This window comes from Talpa occidentalis, unplaced genomic scaffold (assembly GCF_014898055.3).
Source record: "Talpa occidentalis isolate TD23 unplaced genomic scaffold, MPIMG_talOcc4v2.1 talOcc4.16, whole genome shotgun sequence".
In the NCBI taxonomy this organism is placed as follows: Eukaryota; Metazoa; Chordata; class Mammalia; order Eulipotyphla; family Talpidae; genus Talpa; species Talpa occidentalis.
In genome coordinates this window covers 77,067,110-77,087,171 of record NW_023601653.1, presented here as the reverse complement: position 1 = coordinate 77,087,171, position 20,062 = coordinate 77,067,110, and the positions used below count along the sequence as shown (strand labels likewise).

The window sequence follows — 20,062 nt, the reverse complement described above, 5'->3', positions numbered from 1 at the left end:
CATTGATTAGATTTCATGTATTGTTCATTTGGAAAAGAGTGGTTCACTAAGTTATATATAGATCTCCAATTGTCAGTCCATCTCATTATAGAATATTAAAATGACCTATGAGTTAATCTCATCTAATCTCACCAGAAAAATCTTGAAGTATCAGGAAGTTGTCAGGGCAGCTATAAATATTCTTTAAAATTCTGATTGTCACCTGAAAACATCAGTTTTCATCATTGGCAACATTTTTTCTTAAGTGACAGACTTCATTTTCAAGAAAATGGTTTCTAATCTAAGCACCCATATCTGAAAAACCTTAGTTCGTCTGTTAAGACATTTTTCAGGTAAAAATAGTTTCCTGTGAAAAAGGCGATTTAGTTCATCACCCAACTCAAATAGTCACCTAAGTGCATTTCCTTGAGACAGCCATGTAATTTTGATGCAGTAAGAATGCTTACTGTGTACTTCCCATTTTATCCTGATACAGTTCTTTTAAATGTCATTAAGTGTTGAGATTTAATAAAATTAATCATTTGTCTGGCTTCATCAAGATATTTTTAACGACATAGCAAGGGAAAATGCAGCAACCAGCATCACTATGAAGATAGTTTTGACTTTTGGTTTTATGGGTCCTAAGAGAGTATTTCAGGGACCTTCTAGAGTCTGCAGACTTTGAGACCCTCTGCTCTAATTAAATGTAAATGTGTAGAGTAAGAAAGACCTGCATCGAACCCTAAGGAAACACCATGTTTTGGGGAAAAGTAGAGGAAAAAGGCCCGAAGGAGAGAGACATGACAGCCATGCAGTATTTGATATTAAAAGCTAGCATCTAAAAAGTACTTTGTCTCAAATGCTGTTCTCAATGCTTTACATTGAATCCTCATAATGATTCTATAAGGTAGATACCTCATTTTTCTCATTTTATAGAGGAGAAAACAAGCACAGAGAAATCTAAGTAACTTGTCCAGAATAACTAACCGTGCACACCAAGCAGTCTAGTTCTGCCACAAAAATAGAGGGAGAAAAGGTAAGGAAAGTAGGATGGTAGTGAAGCTAAGAGAGAAGAGAGTTTCACGAGGGAGGGCATTGTCGATAATTAATATGGTGCTAAATGGTTAGGTAAGATACAGGGCTGCAAAGCATCCATTTGATTTCACAATAAGGAAGCCATTGGCATCTTTGACAAGAGCAGCTTCAGTGGAGTAAAGGAACTGAAGCCAGATGAGAGAGGGAGGAGGCCTGAGGTATGAGTGGGAGTTAGAAGGGAAGTCACAGGAGACAGCTTTTTCAATAACTTTAATTGTGGGGTGGGAGAAAGCCAGAGGGCATTAGGGATGGGGAAAACTATTTAAAGATGGGAAACCATGAGCATGTTTAAGGTCTGATGAGAAGAAACTAGTAGAGAGTGAGGCTAAAGATCAAAAGAAGGTAGGAATATACTACCTTGTAAAATTATTTACTAAGAACTTCAGTAACTAAGTTTTTGCTATCTTGCAATACTCCAAGCAGCGAATCACAAGTTATTGTAGTGAATTACAAACTTATTATCAATTGGCTTATAGGAAAGAAGACAAAGGAAAAAATGGATTTTAAACTGTACTTCACCCCTAAATAAATTTCTCTGTTTATTAAACTAAGATTCTCCATTTGTTTTAAGATTGACTTGTGCACAGTTGGACCAAAGTGAAATAGTAATTCTCACTAATATGCATGGATAAGCAAGTGTTTTTTGTTATTTTACTGTATTTTTCTTATTGAGGGCCTCCCTGGTGGCACAGGCGGTTGAGCGCCGCACTGTGAAGCTGTCCACAGCCTCTGCAGCGCGGGTTCGATCCCGGCGGACGGACGAGATTCCCACATGGCGCTGCAGGCCTCTCCTTTCTTGCCCGCTGCTCCCCTCAACAATGCATTTTGTTAGTCTGCCTGTTTTGTTCCCCACTCTGTCTCTTGGTAAATCCTCTCACCCTCCCGCGCATCTGGACTGTGCCCCGGTTCTTGAATAAATAAACAAATCTTTAAAAAAAAAGAAAAAGAAGGTGGGAATAAATAGAATAAAATTTCTGATCAGGAAGAGAATGGGTCTGAAGCACAGGGGGGATGTGTTTTCGATAGAATGGTTGTGGTACAGAAAGGAGATGTTCCCATCTCTTCATAGGCAAGATTCTTGAGAGTCTTGACTCTACCTTTTTCTTCCTCCTCCTTATATCTCTTAACCACTTTAACTCACCACTTACTATCTTTTAAGTCTCCACTTAACTGAATTTCTTTGGCGATGATTACCACTGGTCTCCAAATTGCCAAATCCAGAGGATACTGACATCTTTGTCTCACTTGGTCTCGGCCTCATTTGATGACTCCACCTCTGGCCTTCCTAGAGCCTAAATTCACCTTTGAAAATATGTATTTTTACGTAAAAGGATTTACAATGGCAACAAAAAGCTGCAAACTTTTTTTTTTTTTTTTGCAATCATAGTGGGATAATTCAGTTAACAGCACAATTACTTCATATAGTCAGCGTCAGAGACAACTGAAGGTGAAAAAACGCCCATCCCCAGCCATCACCTGCTGTAAATTCCCCTGCAGAGCTGTGCCAGGCAGGCTTAGTGCTGCTGAAAATACCACCAGCACGGGGTGATATAAACATTCCGTGGTCAATTATATTAAAAACAGACTGTAAAGTTTAAAAACACATCTTACACAGCCCTGTATTTCAGTTTTCTTTTCTTTAAAAGGAGGGAGTTGTATTCAGGAGTTTAAATACTTTATAGACCAAGAAAACTGCCCCGGAATCAACTTCTCAGCCTCCTCTTCCTTGTTTTCCTTCTTTTTCTTTTCTCTGCCTTGATGGCCCCTTTTGAGCCACATCAGACTTTCCTTTAGCTCAGCATGCAGCAGTCATACCTCGTCATACTTTTCCTTGGACTTAATTACCTTCTCTTCACCTCCTTCATCTCAGCAGTGTTGCTCCGGATCCCTCCCGGTTTCTCTGCAGCCTCACCAAGGGACAGGTCAGGATGTTCTCTGATTTCTGTTGCTAAGAACGAGAGGAGAAAAAAGCTAAAGGCGTTCTCCTGGGTGCTTAGGGATCCTTGAACTTTGCTATTTCCCTTTAGGGCCTATAAATTTTTTTTTTTTTTATTTATTTTTATTATTTATTTATTTATTTATTTTTAATAGATGCATGTTTTACTTATTTATTTACTTGTTTGTTTGTTTGTTTATACATGCACTGGGTAGAGTCAGAAGCGCGGGAGGTTGAGAGAATTCACCAGAGCCAGAGCGGGGAGCAGAGCAGGCAGAAGGACCGAAGTACACTGCTGAGGGGAGCAGCGGGCGGCAGGAGAGGTCTGCGCGCCATGTGGGACCCTCCTCCGGTGGCCGGGGAGCAGCCGGGGTAGGGCCTATAAATTTTTATTTCTCTTTTATAACCGGCCTTGCCCACCTTTGCCACCTATGTCTTCAGATTTTTTTTCTTTTTAGCAGACAATGTGTTCCACCTCCCAGTGCTGCTTGTGCTCTGCCCAGCAAGGTTTGCACAGGAATACATACATCTCCTTTGCCCGTGTTGAATTGTTTTCCCTCATGAGGCAGAGTCTCCCAGCGCCCCTCCACCTCTCACGCAACTGGCGCTATCTCTGTGGAGCTCGGGCACTGCAGTGGCTACGGGAGTGGGAGCCAGACATCTAAATTCACCTTTCATGCTGGTGGTTTCCAGGATTCTGACCTCAGTTCTCTTTTCTCTTGTAAAGTCACATCCACCCTTGCCCTCACTTTAACTACCACCTGTATTCTCTTTCTCAGATCTTTGTTTGTGTTTTGGGGCGAGGAGGGAGGAGGACACCACGGTCAACTTAGTTTCCCAAACCAGAAATGTGGGTGGCACATTTGACTCTTCCTTTTTCTTTTGCCTCCTCAGTCACCAAACTCTCGATTTTACTTCCTCAGTTCTTCTCAAATACATTACTTCCTTTCCATTTCGAAAACCTAGTTCAGTGTTTTATCAAAACTAATAACATGGCGTTTTTACAGCACCTGACTGATCATGCTCCTTTATTAATATACAGATCCATTGGTCTGTTCTTTACCCCATGCCTAACAGAATAAAATTCAAACTCGGCATAACTGACAGATGCCTGTGATCTGGCCAGGAGCTACCTGTAGTTTTTTTCCCCTGTCACTATTGTCCCTCCTTACGCCCGTATTGCACACTGTGTTCCTTTTCTCTTTGCTTTAGTACTGGTCGGTCCTGCTGCCCAAATGTCTTTTTTTTATCTTTTCCTTCTCTTTCTACCCTATGGAAACCAAACATTTTAATGTGATTAGATTATTAAAGCTTCGGCTGTGAAAGGAAAGGACTTTCTCAGTCTGTTTCCTGTGGGACTCTGCCTTTTGGGGGTACATATGTCTTGGGGAAGGATTTTCAAATGCTGCTTGTGTACCTAAGGATACATTTTCTAAACAGACTTCACTGGCTCTAAAAATCTTTGTTTAAACATGTTATCTGTCTTCTCTCTGTGTATTAGGGGCAGCATTCAAGTTCAGAGAATTTCCTCAGTCCTCTTCACCTAATGATATATCATCTTCATCGGTCTGTATATGACCATTCTCTTTTAATTTTATATTTATATATTAATTTTGAAACTTTGTTTTTCCAGAAATTGAGTTAAGCCAGTATTTCCCAACTCAATAATGTTGCTGCACATGTGGAAAATCATATTTGCATTTCACAGTGGGGTATATGAAGCCCCAGGGTTTCTGGCTACCCCCCACACACACACACAGGTCAACCTCAGAACTAAGAGCAGTGTCTCAGGGGAGGCAGAGCCCATTTTTGTTACTTGCCATGTTCAACATTTGAGAAGCTTGAGCTAGGCTTTCAGATGTATTTGTGTATAGATCATATCCATCAACAATGTTGGCAATGAGTCATGAAGGTAGACTTGTTAGTATAGCTCCATCGTTATTATGAAAAGGCAAAACAGTAAGTAATTTCATCTTTTTTTTTTTTAATAGAGGCGTGTTTTATTTATTTGTTTGTTTTTTTTTTGTTTGTTTGTTTATACAAGCACTGGGTACAGTCAGAAGCGCGGGAGGGTGAGAGAATCCACCAGAGCCAGAGCGGGGAGCAGAGCAGGCAGAATGACGAAGTACACTGCTGAGGGGAGCAGCGGGCGGCAGGAGAGGTCTGTGCGCCATGTGGGACCCTCCTCCGGTGGCCGGGGAGCAGCCAGGGATTGAACCGGCACCGCAGAGGCTGCGCAGGCAGTTTTGCAACCCAGCGCTCAATCGCTGCGCCACCGGGGAGGCCCAAGTAATTTCATCTTAATTAACCCAGGCTTTGGTCAGCTGCTGCCATGTACCTGGAGGGCAGGAAAAGGGCAGAATGAAATGATCTCTGAGAAACAGGACAGATACAATCAGGTTGGGTCACTAGACTCATGTTCCTAGAGTGACAGGTGGAAAGAAATAACTTAGCATTAATGACCACTAACTGCTCACTACTTGAGACCTGTACAAAAAGGGAAAACTAGTCTGACAACTTGGGCAACAAACTGATCCTGAAGAGAACAGAAAAATCACAAGCTAAGTTTGATTTCTCAGTGGCATCCCCCATAGCAATTTCAAACTGTCACATCAGGAATCCTTTGCATTCTTAAAAATTATCAAAGACTGGTAGTTCTTTCTGCCAGCTTTTGTCTGTGCAAGTGTCTCTCACTCTTCTCTGGTCTGTTATCTGACTGATATATTTTTCAGTTTCTGCATTTGGCCTGTTGTGATGCGTTAAGTAACCTGTGGGAAATTTCACTGTACATACAAGCATGAGAGCAGAAAAATAATTATTATGAAATTATAGAATTATTATGAAAGTGACTTTGCAGAACTCCTGAACAGCTCTCTCAGATCCCAGCATTCTCTAGAGCATGCTTTGAAAAAGTGCCAGTCTAGTAGAAAGAATGAATCCCAGGCTTTTTGCCTCTGACCAATCTACATACCTATTTTATAAGTTATACTAAATGCCATGTGAAGGATGTAGAATTTGAATATATTATATAAAGTCCTAAACTTTTTCAAAGTTCTGATTTAAAATAATTTCATTTTCTTCATTAGAGTAATTCATTAAATGAATAAATCTATGTATTTAACATTTTTATCACAGAAAATTTTTTTTGAAGATTTATTTATTTATGCATAAAAGAACTGGAATGTAGGCCAGAGGTGCAAGGGGTGAGAGGATTCACCAGAGACAGACTGGGGAGCAGAACAGGCAGATCTACTGAAATGCCCTGCTGAGGGGAGCAGTGGGCGAGACATGAGAGGTCTGCTGTGCCATGTGGGTCAGCTCCCTGGCCAGGGATCGAACTCATGCTGCAGTGGGCTGCCGATAGCTTGATAGTGCTGAGACTTTAGCTCCTGTGCCACCAGGGAGGCCCAGAAAAAAATTATTTTCTATTAAGCCCTTATTTTTTGGTTTTGTTCTTCATGCAATAGCACAAAATTGGTGTTCAATAAATATTTGTCAAATTTCTTAGGCTCCTTATAGCTGAAACTACTGGCTACCAATCGTTCTATGTCTTTCATTGAACTCTTAAACTGATGACGGAAAAATAGTGAGCTAACAACAACTCTAGGGTAATATATCTGCTCCAAAGTCCAGATAATAAAAAATAACTCCTTTTAGCTTTGCCCAGATAAGCAGGGTACAGTCCTGTCCTTGTATGAAAGAATTTTTTGTTGTTCTTCTCACCTTCTACTGAAGAAACCGTCAGGAGTGCCTAGACCAAACTTTGTTTCTAGTAAAAATAATAATAGCTGTCCTTTAATGACTATTTCCTAAGTGTCAGGTACTAGATTAAGCGTGAATTGTTATTTCATCTTTCAATAAAGCTGTGCAGTAGATACTATTATCCCCCATCTATAGATGAGTACATTCACAGTCTCTTTGCTAGAAAATGTCTGCCTAGCAAGGGGGCCTTTAATCTCCTGATGCTCTGGATTAAGGAAGAGACCTGGATCCAGTGGGTAAGAATAGGAATTGGAAAGGCCACTTTTGTTTTTGGATCAGCCTCTTTACAGTTAATGTAGATGGGAGGAGACATGATTCCGTGCTTTTTATCTCTGATATGGTATCTCAGCGACAAAGAATGACTGTCTTGATCATTCTTCTGAATGCCGCTCAATCCTGGATCCAACATGAGCTCTAGTAGAGCATGGGTTGGATTTGCTAGACCTGTCACTTGTCAGTCAGTGAGCAACTGGTGAGCACAGAAGATGTCTCTTGGGCACAAGAAGTTTAAACATGAGTGGGGCCAGGGAGAAGTATAAAATATTTGTAAGCAGAAGACTATACCCGCAAATATAAAGTATCTGTTAGCACTGACTTTTGAATGAAACTCTTGTATCATTCGTGTAAAAGAGGAATAAATGGGTTACAGAGGTGACTGACTTTGTGCTCTGAATAAATGTTTTCCCATGACTCAGAAACGCTGATGATAAGGATAAAGATTTTTTTTTGTACAGGAAGGTAATAAAATTTCTTTTCTCAGTTCCTCCCTTAGAGATAATCAATTCTGGATTCAAATGCAGATCAAGAAAATAGGTCAAGGGCCCTGCAAACATAATTTCATTGTGTGATTCCCTAAGATACTAAGAAGGCTAAAACTGGTTTTGACTGATCCTGGAAGTGACTATATAGAATTTTTCCTAAAGCTGATGTTCACAAAAATCTTGAGAAAAGAGAGATTTTTTTGAATAACCAAGGAACAATCAGTGACAAAGCCATGGAATCTTACATATTGGTGTGGGGGAGGGGGGCCTTAGAAATCATCTTTATAACCTCTTTAGTTGATGCCCAGATGCCCAAGGGTTGACCAGGTTTATACGACTTAAAAGTAGATCTGGCACTAGAATTGAGTACTAATGGCTATATTCCTTCTTACTCTTCCTAGTTTCCTGGTATCTTTCCTCAAGACTTCAAGTTCTGTGTATTTCCATAGTCTTTTGATTAGGCAGGAAGGTGACCCTGATTCAGGATATTTGTATTTAGAAAGCTCTTTATCTCAGTTCTACTTTTCCCTCCGATTAAGATCTTCTGATATTTTAATGGGTATATGAATAACCTGGGTGTCTTGTTAATGCAGATTCTGACTTTGTAAGTTCTGGGGTAGAACTCGATATATACATTTCTTAAAAGCTTCCAGAAAAATCCAGTAATGTTGTTGGTCTTGTGGACCATACCATATAGCAAGGACTTTGATATTCATCTTATAGATGAAAAAACTGAGGCTTGTGAGATTAAATAAATTGTGTACATTCATCCAGACAGAAAATGGCAGACTTATGATTTGATCTAGGCCTTTCTGACTCCAAAGCTCAAAATGCGATAAGAAAGCCTAAGAGAAAGAGAAAGAGTTTATGTTTCAGTTTTTCTTTTCTTTCTTTAAGATTAATTTATGCATACAAGAGCTGGGGGATAGGCCAGAGGTGCGGTGGGGGTGGGGAGGAGAAATGAAAGGATTCACCAGAGACACAGTGGGGAGCAGAACAGGCAGATCCACTGAAATACACTGCTGAAGGGAGCAGCGGGCGAGACAGGAGAGGTCTGCTGTGCCATGTGGTTTCTCCCTGGCCGGGGATTGAACTCTTGCTGCAGTGATTGCTGATAGCTTCATAGTGCTGAGACTTAATCCCTGCACCACCAAGGAGGTCCTGTTTTCAGTTTTTTTTTTTTAAAGATTTACTTTTTTTTTTTTTTTTAAATTTATATAATAGCTGGGGTACAGGCCAGAGGCATGGGAGGGTGAGAGGATTCACCAGAGACAGAGTGGGGAGCAGAACAGGCAGACAGACCTAAAGCACTGCTGAGGGGAGCAGTCAGCACGACAGCAGAGGTCTGCTGTGCCATGTGGGAATCTCCCTGGCCGGCCAGGAATTGAACCCACGCTGCAGAGGCTGCAGACAGCTTCACAGTGCTGTGCTCAACCCGCTGCGCCATGGGGGAGGCTCCTGTTTCAGTTTTTCTTAAACAGGTTACTTCTCAAGTAAGTCCATGGTACAATACAGAACTAAGTCAAAAAGTCTGGCATCCAGCCCAGCCAAATGTTTCCCTTTTTCCTCCCATCAGTCCCTTAAGCAGGATCTTTCCTTCATGCTTTGCAAAATATATACAGAATTGGCTTTTGGGGGGCCTCCCCTGGTGGTGCAGTGGTTGAGCGGGCCTCTGTTGCGTGGGTTCGATTCCCGGCCCTCGGCGGGGGGGTCCCACATGGTGTGCAGACCTCTCCTGCTGCGCCCGCTGCTCCCCTCAGCAGTGTATTTCATCACTCTGCCTGTTCTATTCCCCGCTCTGGCTCTGGTGAGTTCTCTCACCTTCCCGCGCTTCTGACTGTGCCCAGTGCTTGCATAAATAAATAAATAAAAATTTAAAAAAAGAAACTATAGGGCCTCCCCAGTGGCGCAGCGGTTGAGCGCTGGGTTACGAAGCTGCGCGCTGCCTCTGCGGCCCCGGTTCGAACCCCGGCTGCTCCCCGGCCACCAAAGGAGGGTCCCACATGGCGCGCAGACCTCTCCTGCCGCCCGCTGCTCCCCTCAGCAGTGTACTTCGGTCCTTCTGCCTGCTCTGCTCCCCGCTCTGGCTCTGGTGAATTCTCTCACCCTCCCGTGCTTCTGACTGTACCCAGTGCATGTATAAACAAAAACAAACAAACAAACCAGCAAAACAAATAAATAAAGCATGCCTCTATAAAAAAAAAAAAAAAAAAAAAAAAAAAACTATAGAACTTTAAAAAAAAAAAAAAAGAATTGGCTTTTGGGTTTTCTCCATTACAGGTTTATTGCCAAACCCTGTGCACTCCATGTTGGCATCCAGGATGTTCGTCTACATCAGGCTCAACCCAATGCCATCCTTGAAAAGGTGTTCCTATCTATCACCAAGGTAAGTGCTGAGAAAGAAACAGAGAAGGTTCATGTCACCTTTACTAAAGGTTCTAGATGGGGTGGGATAGAGAGCAAGTATCTCCAAGGGTCAAATAGGATGGGATGATGATCTTTCGCTTGCAGGTCATCCTATAAGGAGAACTTTTTTCCCTCAGGGAAATAACCTTTGGGCCAATCTCTTAAAGTCAGGTTTACAGCCGCCTCCCCTAGACAGACATCATATTAAGACCTAGGAAGATAAACATCACTTGAGCCACTGTGGTTATCACCCCTTTGTTCATCAGCTAGTCAAAAGGATTTAAGGAGAAAGGGATGTTCTGACTCAGGCCATACATCTACAGGATCCTGATGAGAAAAGGCTAGTGGGCCTGTCAAAGCAACTGGACTGGGATGTCCGAAAAATCCAACACTGGTTTCGCCATCGGAGGAATCAGGACAAGCCCCCAACGCTCACTAAATTCTGTGAAAGCATGTAGGTGTGCAGAGGGTGGTGGGAAGTGAGGAGAATGCGGGGGGGATATGATTGGACTGAGGTTTTCCTTTTGGAAATACTTTCTTTTATTAAGATAATAGTGTAGGGCCTCCCTGGTGGTGCTAGGGGTTAAGCATAGCACTGTGAAGCTGTCCACAGCCTCTGCAGCACAAATTCGATCCCCAGCTGGCCAGGGAGCAACCCACATGGTGCAGCAGACCTCTCCTGACTTGCCCGCTGCTCCCCTCAGCAGTCTATTTCAGTCAATCTGCCTGTTCTGCTCCCCACTTTGTTTCTGATGAATCTTCTCACCCTCCCACCCCACACTCTGGCCTGTACCCCAGTTCTTGTATGCATAAATAAATAAATCTTTTTAAAAAAAAGTGTATTATTAGAAGGCTAATTCTAATCTATTATAGGTAGGGAAGAAGAGAACTAAAAGACTTGTCACCCTTAGTTTCTTAGACATGTTTACCACTAAGATAGCTGTAGTTCCATTTTGTTTCTCATCCCCAAAGTATATGGGAATGAATTCCTATAATAGCACTTATGTGCGTAAAGAGGCACACTCTTGTACGTTTTCATAGATAGGACTATCTGACTCTAACTTGACCTTTTGGTGGGAAGCATTCCTTTTCTGAAATGCTTCATATACTTCATTTCACTGGGTTTTTACTAATTATCTTCTAGAAACAGAGCACTGTTACGTCATGCAAAAAAAAAAAAAAAAATCAGGCACTATCATCAGGGGTCCTGATGGAGAAGACAAGTTTATTAAAGCCACTATACACTTGTAGGAATCTGTTTTTTTTTTTTTTTTAAAGCTTTATTTATTTATACAAGCACTGGGTACAGTCAGAAGCACGGGAGGGTGAGAGAATTCACCAGAGCCAGAGCGGGGAGCAGAGCAGGCAGAAGGACCGAAGTACACTGCTGAGGGGAGCAGCGGGCAGCAGGAGAGGTCTGCGCACCATGTGGGACCCTCACCCAGTGGCCGGGGATCGAACCGGTGCTACAGAGGCTGCAGGCAGCTTCGCAACCCAGCGCTCAACCGCTGCACCACCAGGGAGGCCCTGTAGGAATCTGTTTTAAAGAGAAATTGGAAGGTGTCTCTATCTTTGGCTTTTTAGGCAACAGTATTTATCCCTATTCTGAGAACTTACCTATCACTCACTAGTGACTTTTGAATGGATGTGTATCTAACTTTTATTCTTTGCTGATCCAGGTGGAGGTTCACTTTTTATTTATGTATATTCTGCTATGGAATTCGATTTCTCTGGACGGTGAGTCTGAACATTCTCTGTTGGGTTTTAATTGTGCCTGCCTCTCTAAATGCCTTTGAAGCTTTTTTTTTTTTTTTTTTTTTAAGCCCCTCTGTGTTGCCCATAGCTCAAGTTTATATGCTCAATAATTGTCTTCAGACTGGGATCTGACTTCAGTAACCTCATCACTATACTGTTTCTCCCCTGAATAAGGCTAATAATAATAGTATGACATCACCTTAGCATGTGATGGGTTACAAAGCACTTGACAAAAATCCCGTCCTTTCATGGACAAGCCAGTTACAGAAATGGAATCAGAATCAATAATCCTTAAGAGTGGATAAAACAAGTATTCCCACTTTTCAGTTAATTGTCAGAATCAAAGAAGTATTTTAGGTTTTTTTGATTCCTGATTCCATTTTACTACACTAGTTTCCTCTAAATCATATAGCTGGGCAAAAAGTGGCAGAACTGAAGGGAGCTAACAAATACACAATCGTTGTTGGAGGTTGTAATACTCTTCTCTAACTAGGCTAAATCACTAGACATAATAATGGCTGAGGAAGTCGGTTTGAACAATACAAATCAACCAACTTGACCTAAGTGACATATAGAACACTATACCAGATGTACTTGGGCCATCAACTAAGACTGTGTGCGAGACCATAAAATAAGTCTCAGTAAATTTTGAAATATTGAAATCTTACAAAATACATTCTCTGACAATAATGGACTAAGAAGATATCTGGGAAATGTTTGGAAGTTAAACAATTCTGAATAACCCACTCACCAAAGAAGAAACAAACCACTGGGAAAGTTACAAAATACTTTGAATTGATGATGTTGAAAATATAAAAGTTGTGGAATGAAGCTAAAACATACTTAAAGAGAAATGTAATAACTTTAATAAATGTTTATTATAGAAAGTTTTAAATTCAATAATCTTGCTTCTACTTTAAGATGCGAAACAAGAAGAGCAAAGTAAACCCAAAGGAGGTTAAGGGAAATAAATTATTTTTTTAAATGCGTGTGTTAATGAAATAGGCATTTGACACATAATGGAGAAAATGAGCAAAGCCAAACGCTGGTTCTTTGAAAGGTTTGATAACATGGAGAGACCCTTCAGGAAGAAGGAGAACAGATGATCACTATCAAGGAGAAATGGGGGTTCTCGTTACACACACTGTAGACCCTGAAGGGATAATAAGGTACACGATGAATGATTAAACGGTAATAAATTCAACAGCTTAGATGAAATACTTTCCTTAAAAGATACTCCATTCGAGATTTTTGAATCTTTGCATCTTTTGGACCTTGGCCATGGAGATCTCACAGTTACCAGGTAGAATCATGGTCTTTGCCTCCCAGACCCTGGGTCGTGATGCTCCCTAAAGCCACCCCAGAGCGCTCCCTGTTCCTGTGTACCGGAGGACATGGTTTTTCTGTTTGTAATAACACTCCATTGTTCTAGAAGAAAAATCTAGACATTTATTGACCCTGCAAGGACCCCTAAATTCAAGGGAGATTATTTTTCCTTATCTCTTTCCCCTCACCCAGAGAGGGGTCATTATATGAGTAAGCCAGGAGAGAATGTTCAAGAATGACCTGGATTATCTTGTTTTCTCTTAGTCACCTTGGTTCTGGGACACGCGACAGTGCTGGCACAGTTACCCCTATCAGGTAGGAACTGAGCCCTTTCAAGACAAGGGTCTTGTGTGGGGAACATGGTGTAGGAGAGTGCAGTGCCAGTCCCAGGGCAGAATCACGTTTCCTTGGTTGTGTTGAGGGGTTAATATGTTCAGAGTTTCTATTTTTTTTTTTTTTTTAAGATGTATTTTTATTGGGCCTCCCCGGTGGCGCAGCGGTTGAGCGCTGGGTTGCGAAGCTGCCCGCAGCCTGTGCAACGCCAGTTCAATCCCCGGCCACCGAGTGAGGATCCCACATGGCATGCAGACCTCTCCTGCCGCCCGCTGCTCCCCTCAGTGGTGTACTTCGTCAATCTGCCTGCTCTGCTCTCCCCTCTGACTCTGGTGAACTCTCACCCTCCCATGCTTCTGACTGTACCCAGTGCTCGTATAAATAAATAAATCTTTAAAAAAAAAAAAAAGATGTATTTTTATTTATTTATGCATACAAGAACTGGGGTGTAGGCCAGAGGTATGGGGTCGGGGAGAGGATTCACCAGAGACAATGGGTAGCAGAACAGGCAGATCTACTGAAATATACTGCTGAGGGGAGGCAGGAGAGGTCTGCTGTGCCATGTGAGTTAGCTCCCGGGGGGGGGGGGTTTGAACTTGTGCCACAGTGGCTTGTGGTAGCTTGATAGCCCTGAGACTTTACTGTGCGCCACCAGGGAGGCCCCCACAGTTTCTCTTTCTAAGACCACCTACTGCAGTGAAATCATTGAGGCTTTTGTTCTGTATTCACTCTAACTGGGATGGAAAGAAAAACGGCTTCCTGGTATTTAGTGAGATGCTTTCTGGTTCACCTGTCACTTTTGTATAGAAGGCAACTTGGATTCCCCTTAAGAACATCCTGGTTCGGGCCTCCCTGGTGGCGCAGGAGTTAAAGTCAGTGTTATCAAACTATCGGCAGCAGCCACTACAGCATGAATTCGATCCCTGGCCAGGGAGCTGACCCACATGGCACCGCAGGACTTCTCCTGTCTGGCTTGCTGCTTACCTCAGCAGTGTATTTCCGTCGATCTGCCTGTTCTGTTCCCCACTCTGTCTCTGGTGGATCCTCTCATCCCCCGCATCTCTGGCCTGTACCCCAGTTCTTGTATGCATAAATAAATAAGTAAATCTTTTTAAAAAAATGTTTAAAAAAACAAAAAAAAAATCTTGGTCCTAATCTATACTAGATAGGGGGCTGCTAACAGGGTGGAAAAAGGGAAGGCCTGAGTGTGTTTAATCTGAAAACTATTAAGTGCCTATAATTCTAGATACACTGACTTGATTGTCTGTACTATGTGTTTCCTATCTGATATCTAAAAGATGAGAGCTAAAGATTTGTATGTTGAAGGACAGAGGATAGTGGTTTAAGTCACCACACTGACCCAAAGTGTGTTTGTTACTGCATAACTTGGGAAATGATGGGGAAGAAGGATATCTAATATTTGGGGCATTGGTTCTCCAATTCAGAGAAAACTACAGAGATGGAATGAATCTTTGATTACCTGCTATTCTGACTCTCTTGTTTCTTCCAGCCTCTCACAAGTGGGCTTTATTACTACTACATCATGGAATTGGCCTTCTATTGGTCTCTTATGTTTTCTCAGTTTACAGACATTAAAAGAAAGGTAAGGATATTGGTTCCCTTAACCCTTTATTTTGTCTCCTTTCTGGTATTTTCCATGACTTCCACTGTGTTGGATTCTTTGCCCTGATTGGGACCACAAAAGAGGGAGAAAATAAGTTTGAATGGACTATTAGTTCTTTGTAATAGTCTCAGAAATGAGACTTGTTTCGTCCTTCATAATGATGATGCACATTGAGGTATATTTAATATTGAAGGCATCCCAGGATGAGAACGGTTAACCAGCTAAGAATCATATCCCTTTCCTTATTTTTCTCCAAGGTTCTTACACATATACAGGTCCTCAGAACTTGAGGATAAAAGGGCTGTACAGGAGAAGGGCCAATTCCAGGAAAGTTGGATCTGGCTTTTGTTTGACATTAGATCTTTGTTGTCTCTGTTCTCCCTTCTTAGTGACTCAAAGAATGTCGACTGGAAGGGGATCTAGGTGGCTTAGTTTTACCCTCTTGCTGTTGTTTAGGAAAACAGATTTAGAGGAGATGACTTGCCCACATAGTGGTAAAGATGGAAATAACTTAAGTTTATCCTTGCTGGAGAAAACCCTGGTTAGCATTTATGGGAATGGATTGACTCTAATCTGAGAGATCAGTTGTGTTACCTAGAAACTTGGTACTCTATTCAGATGCCTTTCATTCTCTTATGCTCAGGAGAGTTTCCCTTAATTAACATTTTATTTTAGTACGTGACACATAAAAGGTTTTTAACCTGTATGTAAATTTTAAAACATATCTAGAATGTATACTTGTGAACCCATCCCCAACTTGAGCTAGAACATGCCATACTATCTATGTGAAGAACATCCTTATCCTTCTGACCCCAGTTCACCTACCTTCTCCCACCCTCTCTCCTTCACTGGGATGATAAGTACTTAATAGATGTGTCTGATAACTTAGGTATTTAGATATTTCTACAGATTTAATCTTGGTATATGAACCCAGAGGAAATGAGAGCTTTAATCTGAGACCAGGAAGTATTTGCAATGAAATAAATTGATCATCATTTCTCTGAAACCTTTTGAAAGAGTTTAACCCTCCACAAACCTCTCCTTTTTTGATCCCTTTGGTTGAAAATTTCTTTATCAAAGCAGAAAATTTTAGAATTGCAGGGATGTCTAAGGTTTGTATGTCATACTGACAGCTGGGAAATTATTCCATTGTTAGCTCATGGTTGGTGCTCTACATAGTCGGTAATTACCAAAGGAAAGTAATTCTCCCTGTACTTTGAGCAGTACCAGTGTCAGTTATTGGTCAGGTACTGACTTAGAGAGCTTGGAGTTTAATGGTAGGCAGCTCCTTAAGGTAGAGTCTGAACAGAATGGAGTCTCTAGGGCTGGGGCTGTTGGAGGTGTGACATCCTCAGGGAGCAGTGCAGGCCACGCCTCTTCTGTTTCCATTCCATCCTAGGACTTCCTGATCATGTTTGTGCATCACTTGGCCACCATCGGGCTCATTTCCTTCTCCTATATCAACAACATGGTTCGGGTGGGCACTCTGGTCATGTGTCTACATGACGTCTCAGACTTTTTGCTGGAGGTAAGACCCTCGCCCCTCCTCTGCGTCATTCCTGTCTTTCTTCCTGTGTGAGAACTGATTTTCTCCCAAACTCAATTCTCACCCTCTTTCCTGCAGGCAGCTAAGCTGGCCAATTATGCCAAGTATCAGCGTCTCTGTGACACCCTTTTTGTGGTTTTCAGCGCTGTTTTTGTGGTCACTCGTCTGGGAATCTATCCATTCTGGTAAGTGTAGGACTGTGGAGCTGTAATAAATACTATATGTGGCTAATGATGCCTTTTGCCAACTTGGGGAACAGACCGTCATGAACCCTATATATGTGCTCTTTCTTTCATCTAACAACCCATTGGGAACTCTCACGGGAGCCTCGGTTGCCTTGCACAGTGTGTCTAGTGAGGTATAATTCTCATTCAGAGCCTCCAGCTCACTTGTCTGTGGCTTTCCTGACTTACCTCTGAGGAACACTTAAGCATTTTATGCTTAAGAAATTCCTTTGCCTTCTTTCCCATTGATTACCAAATTCTCCGACTGTACTTGTTTGTTTTCCTGCTCTACACTCCTTCCCCTACCTTGACCAGCACATCCACATACCACTCTCACTTCGATACTCATTGCTTTACGGTACAAAGTCAGCGATGCTGTGGATTGGAAATTCTGTTAATCTGAGGGAATGAGTTACCTACTGTCCTGTTTGTGCTTGAGGATCTGAGTAATTCCTAGGGTTATGATCCCGTTGCTCTCTTGATTTTGTGAAACTCTACATATTTGAAGCAATTAATGAGTTGTACCGTCAGTTCCTAAGATTTATAAATCTTCCCCTGTCTCCAAAGATAGAAAACTCCATAGGTCCCCTTTCTTTAGTCTCTTCTCACTGTGGGTGTATATCCCAGAAACGTCAGCTGATAGAAGGCGTGGGGAGAAGACCCAACTCAACTTCATCCTGTCTGCCAGGCTTGGACTCTTGTATCTGACCAGTGGTTCCCTTTTCTAGGATTCTGAACACGACCCTCTTTGAGAGTTGGGAGATGATTGGACCTTATCCCTCTTGGTGGCTCTTCAATGGCCTTCTCCTGATCCTACAGGTTCTGCATGTCATCTGGTCCTATCTGATCGCCCGAATTGCTTTTAAAGCCTTGATCCGGGGAAAGGTGAGGATAAAATGTGGCTTCTTTCTTTGAGGCTGAGGGAGAAGATAGCTATTAATCTGTAGACCTTCTCAATCTAGCCTGGTGAACCCCATCTACACAAGCAGACCCAAAAAAAAAGTCAGGGACTCCAGATTTGTTTGCCTATTTTGTAGTACAAGGGCCTAATCCTTTTAAGACATGACGTAGATGCAAGAGAAAGGTGTCTTCTTCCTGCTCCACAGAGATGACTTCTTAAATAATGAATTGGATTAAGTTTTGGAAATAGCCTCAGCCATTTCCTGTACCTTACCTGCCTACTTCAGTGGATTTTGTATTTCTGCTTTCAGTTTTCAAAGAAAATCATGTCTAGAGCTCCACGATATAAAATTATAAAAGCAGAGATGTTAGATTTCCTAGGAACAGTGTAGTACCCCACAGGCCACCTCAAGATGACCGCACTTTAATAGGAACTAAGTACCGGCCTTACCCCACTGTTGTATGAGGCAAGGGTCCTAAGTGAAGTGGGTATTTAGGGTTTTAAATGTCCATCTTATGCAACAGGTGCCCCAAAGCACAAAGCTGTTATTTGATGATAAGACTTAGCCAAATTTTGCAAGTTCTGAAGTATTCAGGCTGTGATTAGCTCAAGGGGTAGAAATTTCAATCTTCATTAATACAGAATCCCAAGGGAGGGGCTCTGGTAGAGGAAACACTGATTCTGGGACAAAGGGATGGGATGTCACCCAGGCATAGGATTCTTTTGTCACTGTTCCTCACAGCTGTAGTTGGTTTCAGAACTGACTCAGTGTGCCTGTGCATTTTGCTGTAGCTACTGGACCTCTATCTCCTCCCTGCTTTTCTTTCCTGACCAGGTGGCCTATCCAGGAAGGATTAGACCCAGACTCTGTACTCTCCACTCTTTTCTCACCTCCTACCTTTTTTCTATGCCTGGCCGGAGCTGGACAGTTTCATCTCTTGCATGTAAGTGTATCTGTGCTTCTGGTATTTGGTGAAGCATGTCTGTCTGTGTTTCTCTCCCCTCCTGCTTTCCTGTCTGTTCCCCTGTATTGTCTCAGAGCATGCCCACTTTTCTGACCCTCTAGGGTCATTGTCCGCTGGAGCTAAAGTTGCTAGATTCTCTTTCCTAAAAAGCAGAAGTTGAGTCTGCTCTCTTTTTCCCTTTCTATTTTTTGTTTGTTTATTTTTAAAGATTATTTATCCATACAAGAACTGGGGTGTAGGCCAGAGGTGCTGGGGGTGAAAGTATTCACCAGAGACAGAGTGGGGAGCAGAACAGACATATCTACTGAAATACACTGCTGAGGGGAGCAGTGGGTGAGACAGGGGAAGTCTGCTGCGCCATGTGGGTCAGCTCCCAGGCCAGGGATAGAACTCGTGCTGCAGTGATTGCCGATAGCTTCGTAGTGCTGAGACTTAACCCCTTGTGCCACCAGGGAGGTCCCTCCTTTCTATTTTTTCTTTCCTTTTTTTTTTTTGTCATTCCCCATTTTTTAATTCCCCTTTACCTCCTATTTAGACATATTCTGCCCTCTGCTGGAAAGTTCTTAATAACCAGGTAATCAATGTGTTGTCTGGGTTCACTGGGCAACAGCTATACTAAACTGCAGGATCTTAGAGCTACACTAAAGTAAGCCCGCCTCCTTGACAGCAGAGGTTGTAGCTTTCTTCCCTCTCACCCACCCCAGCCTTTACTTGACTCACATTTATTATTCTCCAGTTCTGGAGGCCAGAAGTGTGACATAGGTCTCACTGGGCTTCTCGCCTTTACTTTTATGGCCAGTGGTAGAGAAATTTAAGTAGTTTAAGGATAATTTAGATTGGAAAACTCTGCTCTAAACCAAACTCTTCATTTGAAAATACAGAACTGAGGTTAACAGTAAAGACTCAGATAGTAGCATGATTGGAACTGGAAACCTCTTCTCACTGACTGCCAATCCACTTTCATTTTCACCCTACTGGTGAGTCTTAGAGATGGTGAAGTTGCACAAAAGAAGTGATCTTGCTGCTGATGAAAGGGAGAAGCATGGAGAAACAGCACGATTGGAGATTGCTAGTTGAACCCAGGCAGAGTAGAACTACTGACAAAACCCAGTTATGAATCAGCTCAGAGGATGGTAAAGCAAACTCGGGGTGACTAACCTGAATAACTGCAGGTGACACAACCACCATTGGACAGCAGCAGTGGTCACAGCCGTAGAGATTGTTTACGTTGGTCTTTCCTATTTTTTGAGATGGAAAAGGAAGTGTCTTGTGTTTCCTTCGAATTATGCTAGGACTCAGTGGATGATCTTGGCTCTTTCCGGCTGGTCCTGAAAAAATAAACTCCTTCATCCCAGCAGGAAACAGAATCAGATAAGATGGAGAAACCCAGAAAGCAGGCAGTCTGTTCATAATGGTAGCTATGGTGCAGATACTACTTTGAGTCAGTTG

General features: G+C 42.3%; 2 protein-coding genes across 3 annotated transcripts in view; one reads left to right on the top strand and one right to left on the bottom strand.

Moving 5' to 3' along the window:
* The window catches only part of CERS5 (ceramide synthase 5), a 29,081-nt gene that overhangs the window by 7,948 nt on the left and 1,071 nt on the right, over positions 1-20,062 (top strand). Inside the window, exons 2-10 of one of the 2 annotated variants that reach the window (XM_037514714.2) lie at positions 9,814-9,919; positions 10,263-10,393; positions 11,619-11,676; positions 13,285-13,335; positions 14,864-14,956; positions 16,377-16,505; positions 16,602-16,708; positions 17,476-17,632; positions 18,484-18,592. In XM_037514714.2, the coding sequence (XP_037370611.1) occupies positions 9,814-9,919; positions 10,263-10,393; positions 11,619-11,676; positions 13,285-13,335; positions 14,864-14,956; positions 16,377-16,505; positions 16,602-16,708; positions 17,476-17,632; positions 18,484-18,592 (941 nt within the window). The remainder of the gene's footprint in view (positions 1-9,813; positions 9,920-10,262; positions 10,394-11,618; positions 11,677-13,284; positions 13,336-14,863; positions 14,957-16,376; positions 16,506-16,601; positions 16,709-17,475; positions 17,633-18,483; positions 18,593-20,062) is intronic. The other variant, XM_037514713.2, reaches the window with a different exon arrangement.
* The window catches only part of LOC119247906 (cytochrome c oxidase assembly protein COX14), a 33,530-nt gene continuing 18,538 nt past the window's right edge, over positions 5,071-20,062 (bottom strand). Inside the window, exon 3 of the transcript XR_008552299.1 lies at positions 5,071-5,348. The gene's annotated coding sequence lies outside the window, so the exon portion shown is untranslated. The remainder of the gene's footprint in view (positions 5,349-20,062) is intronic.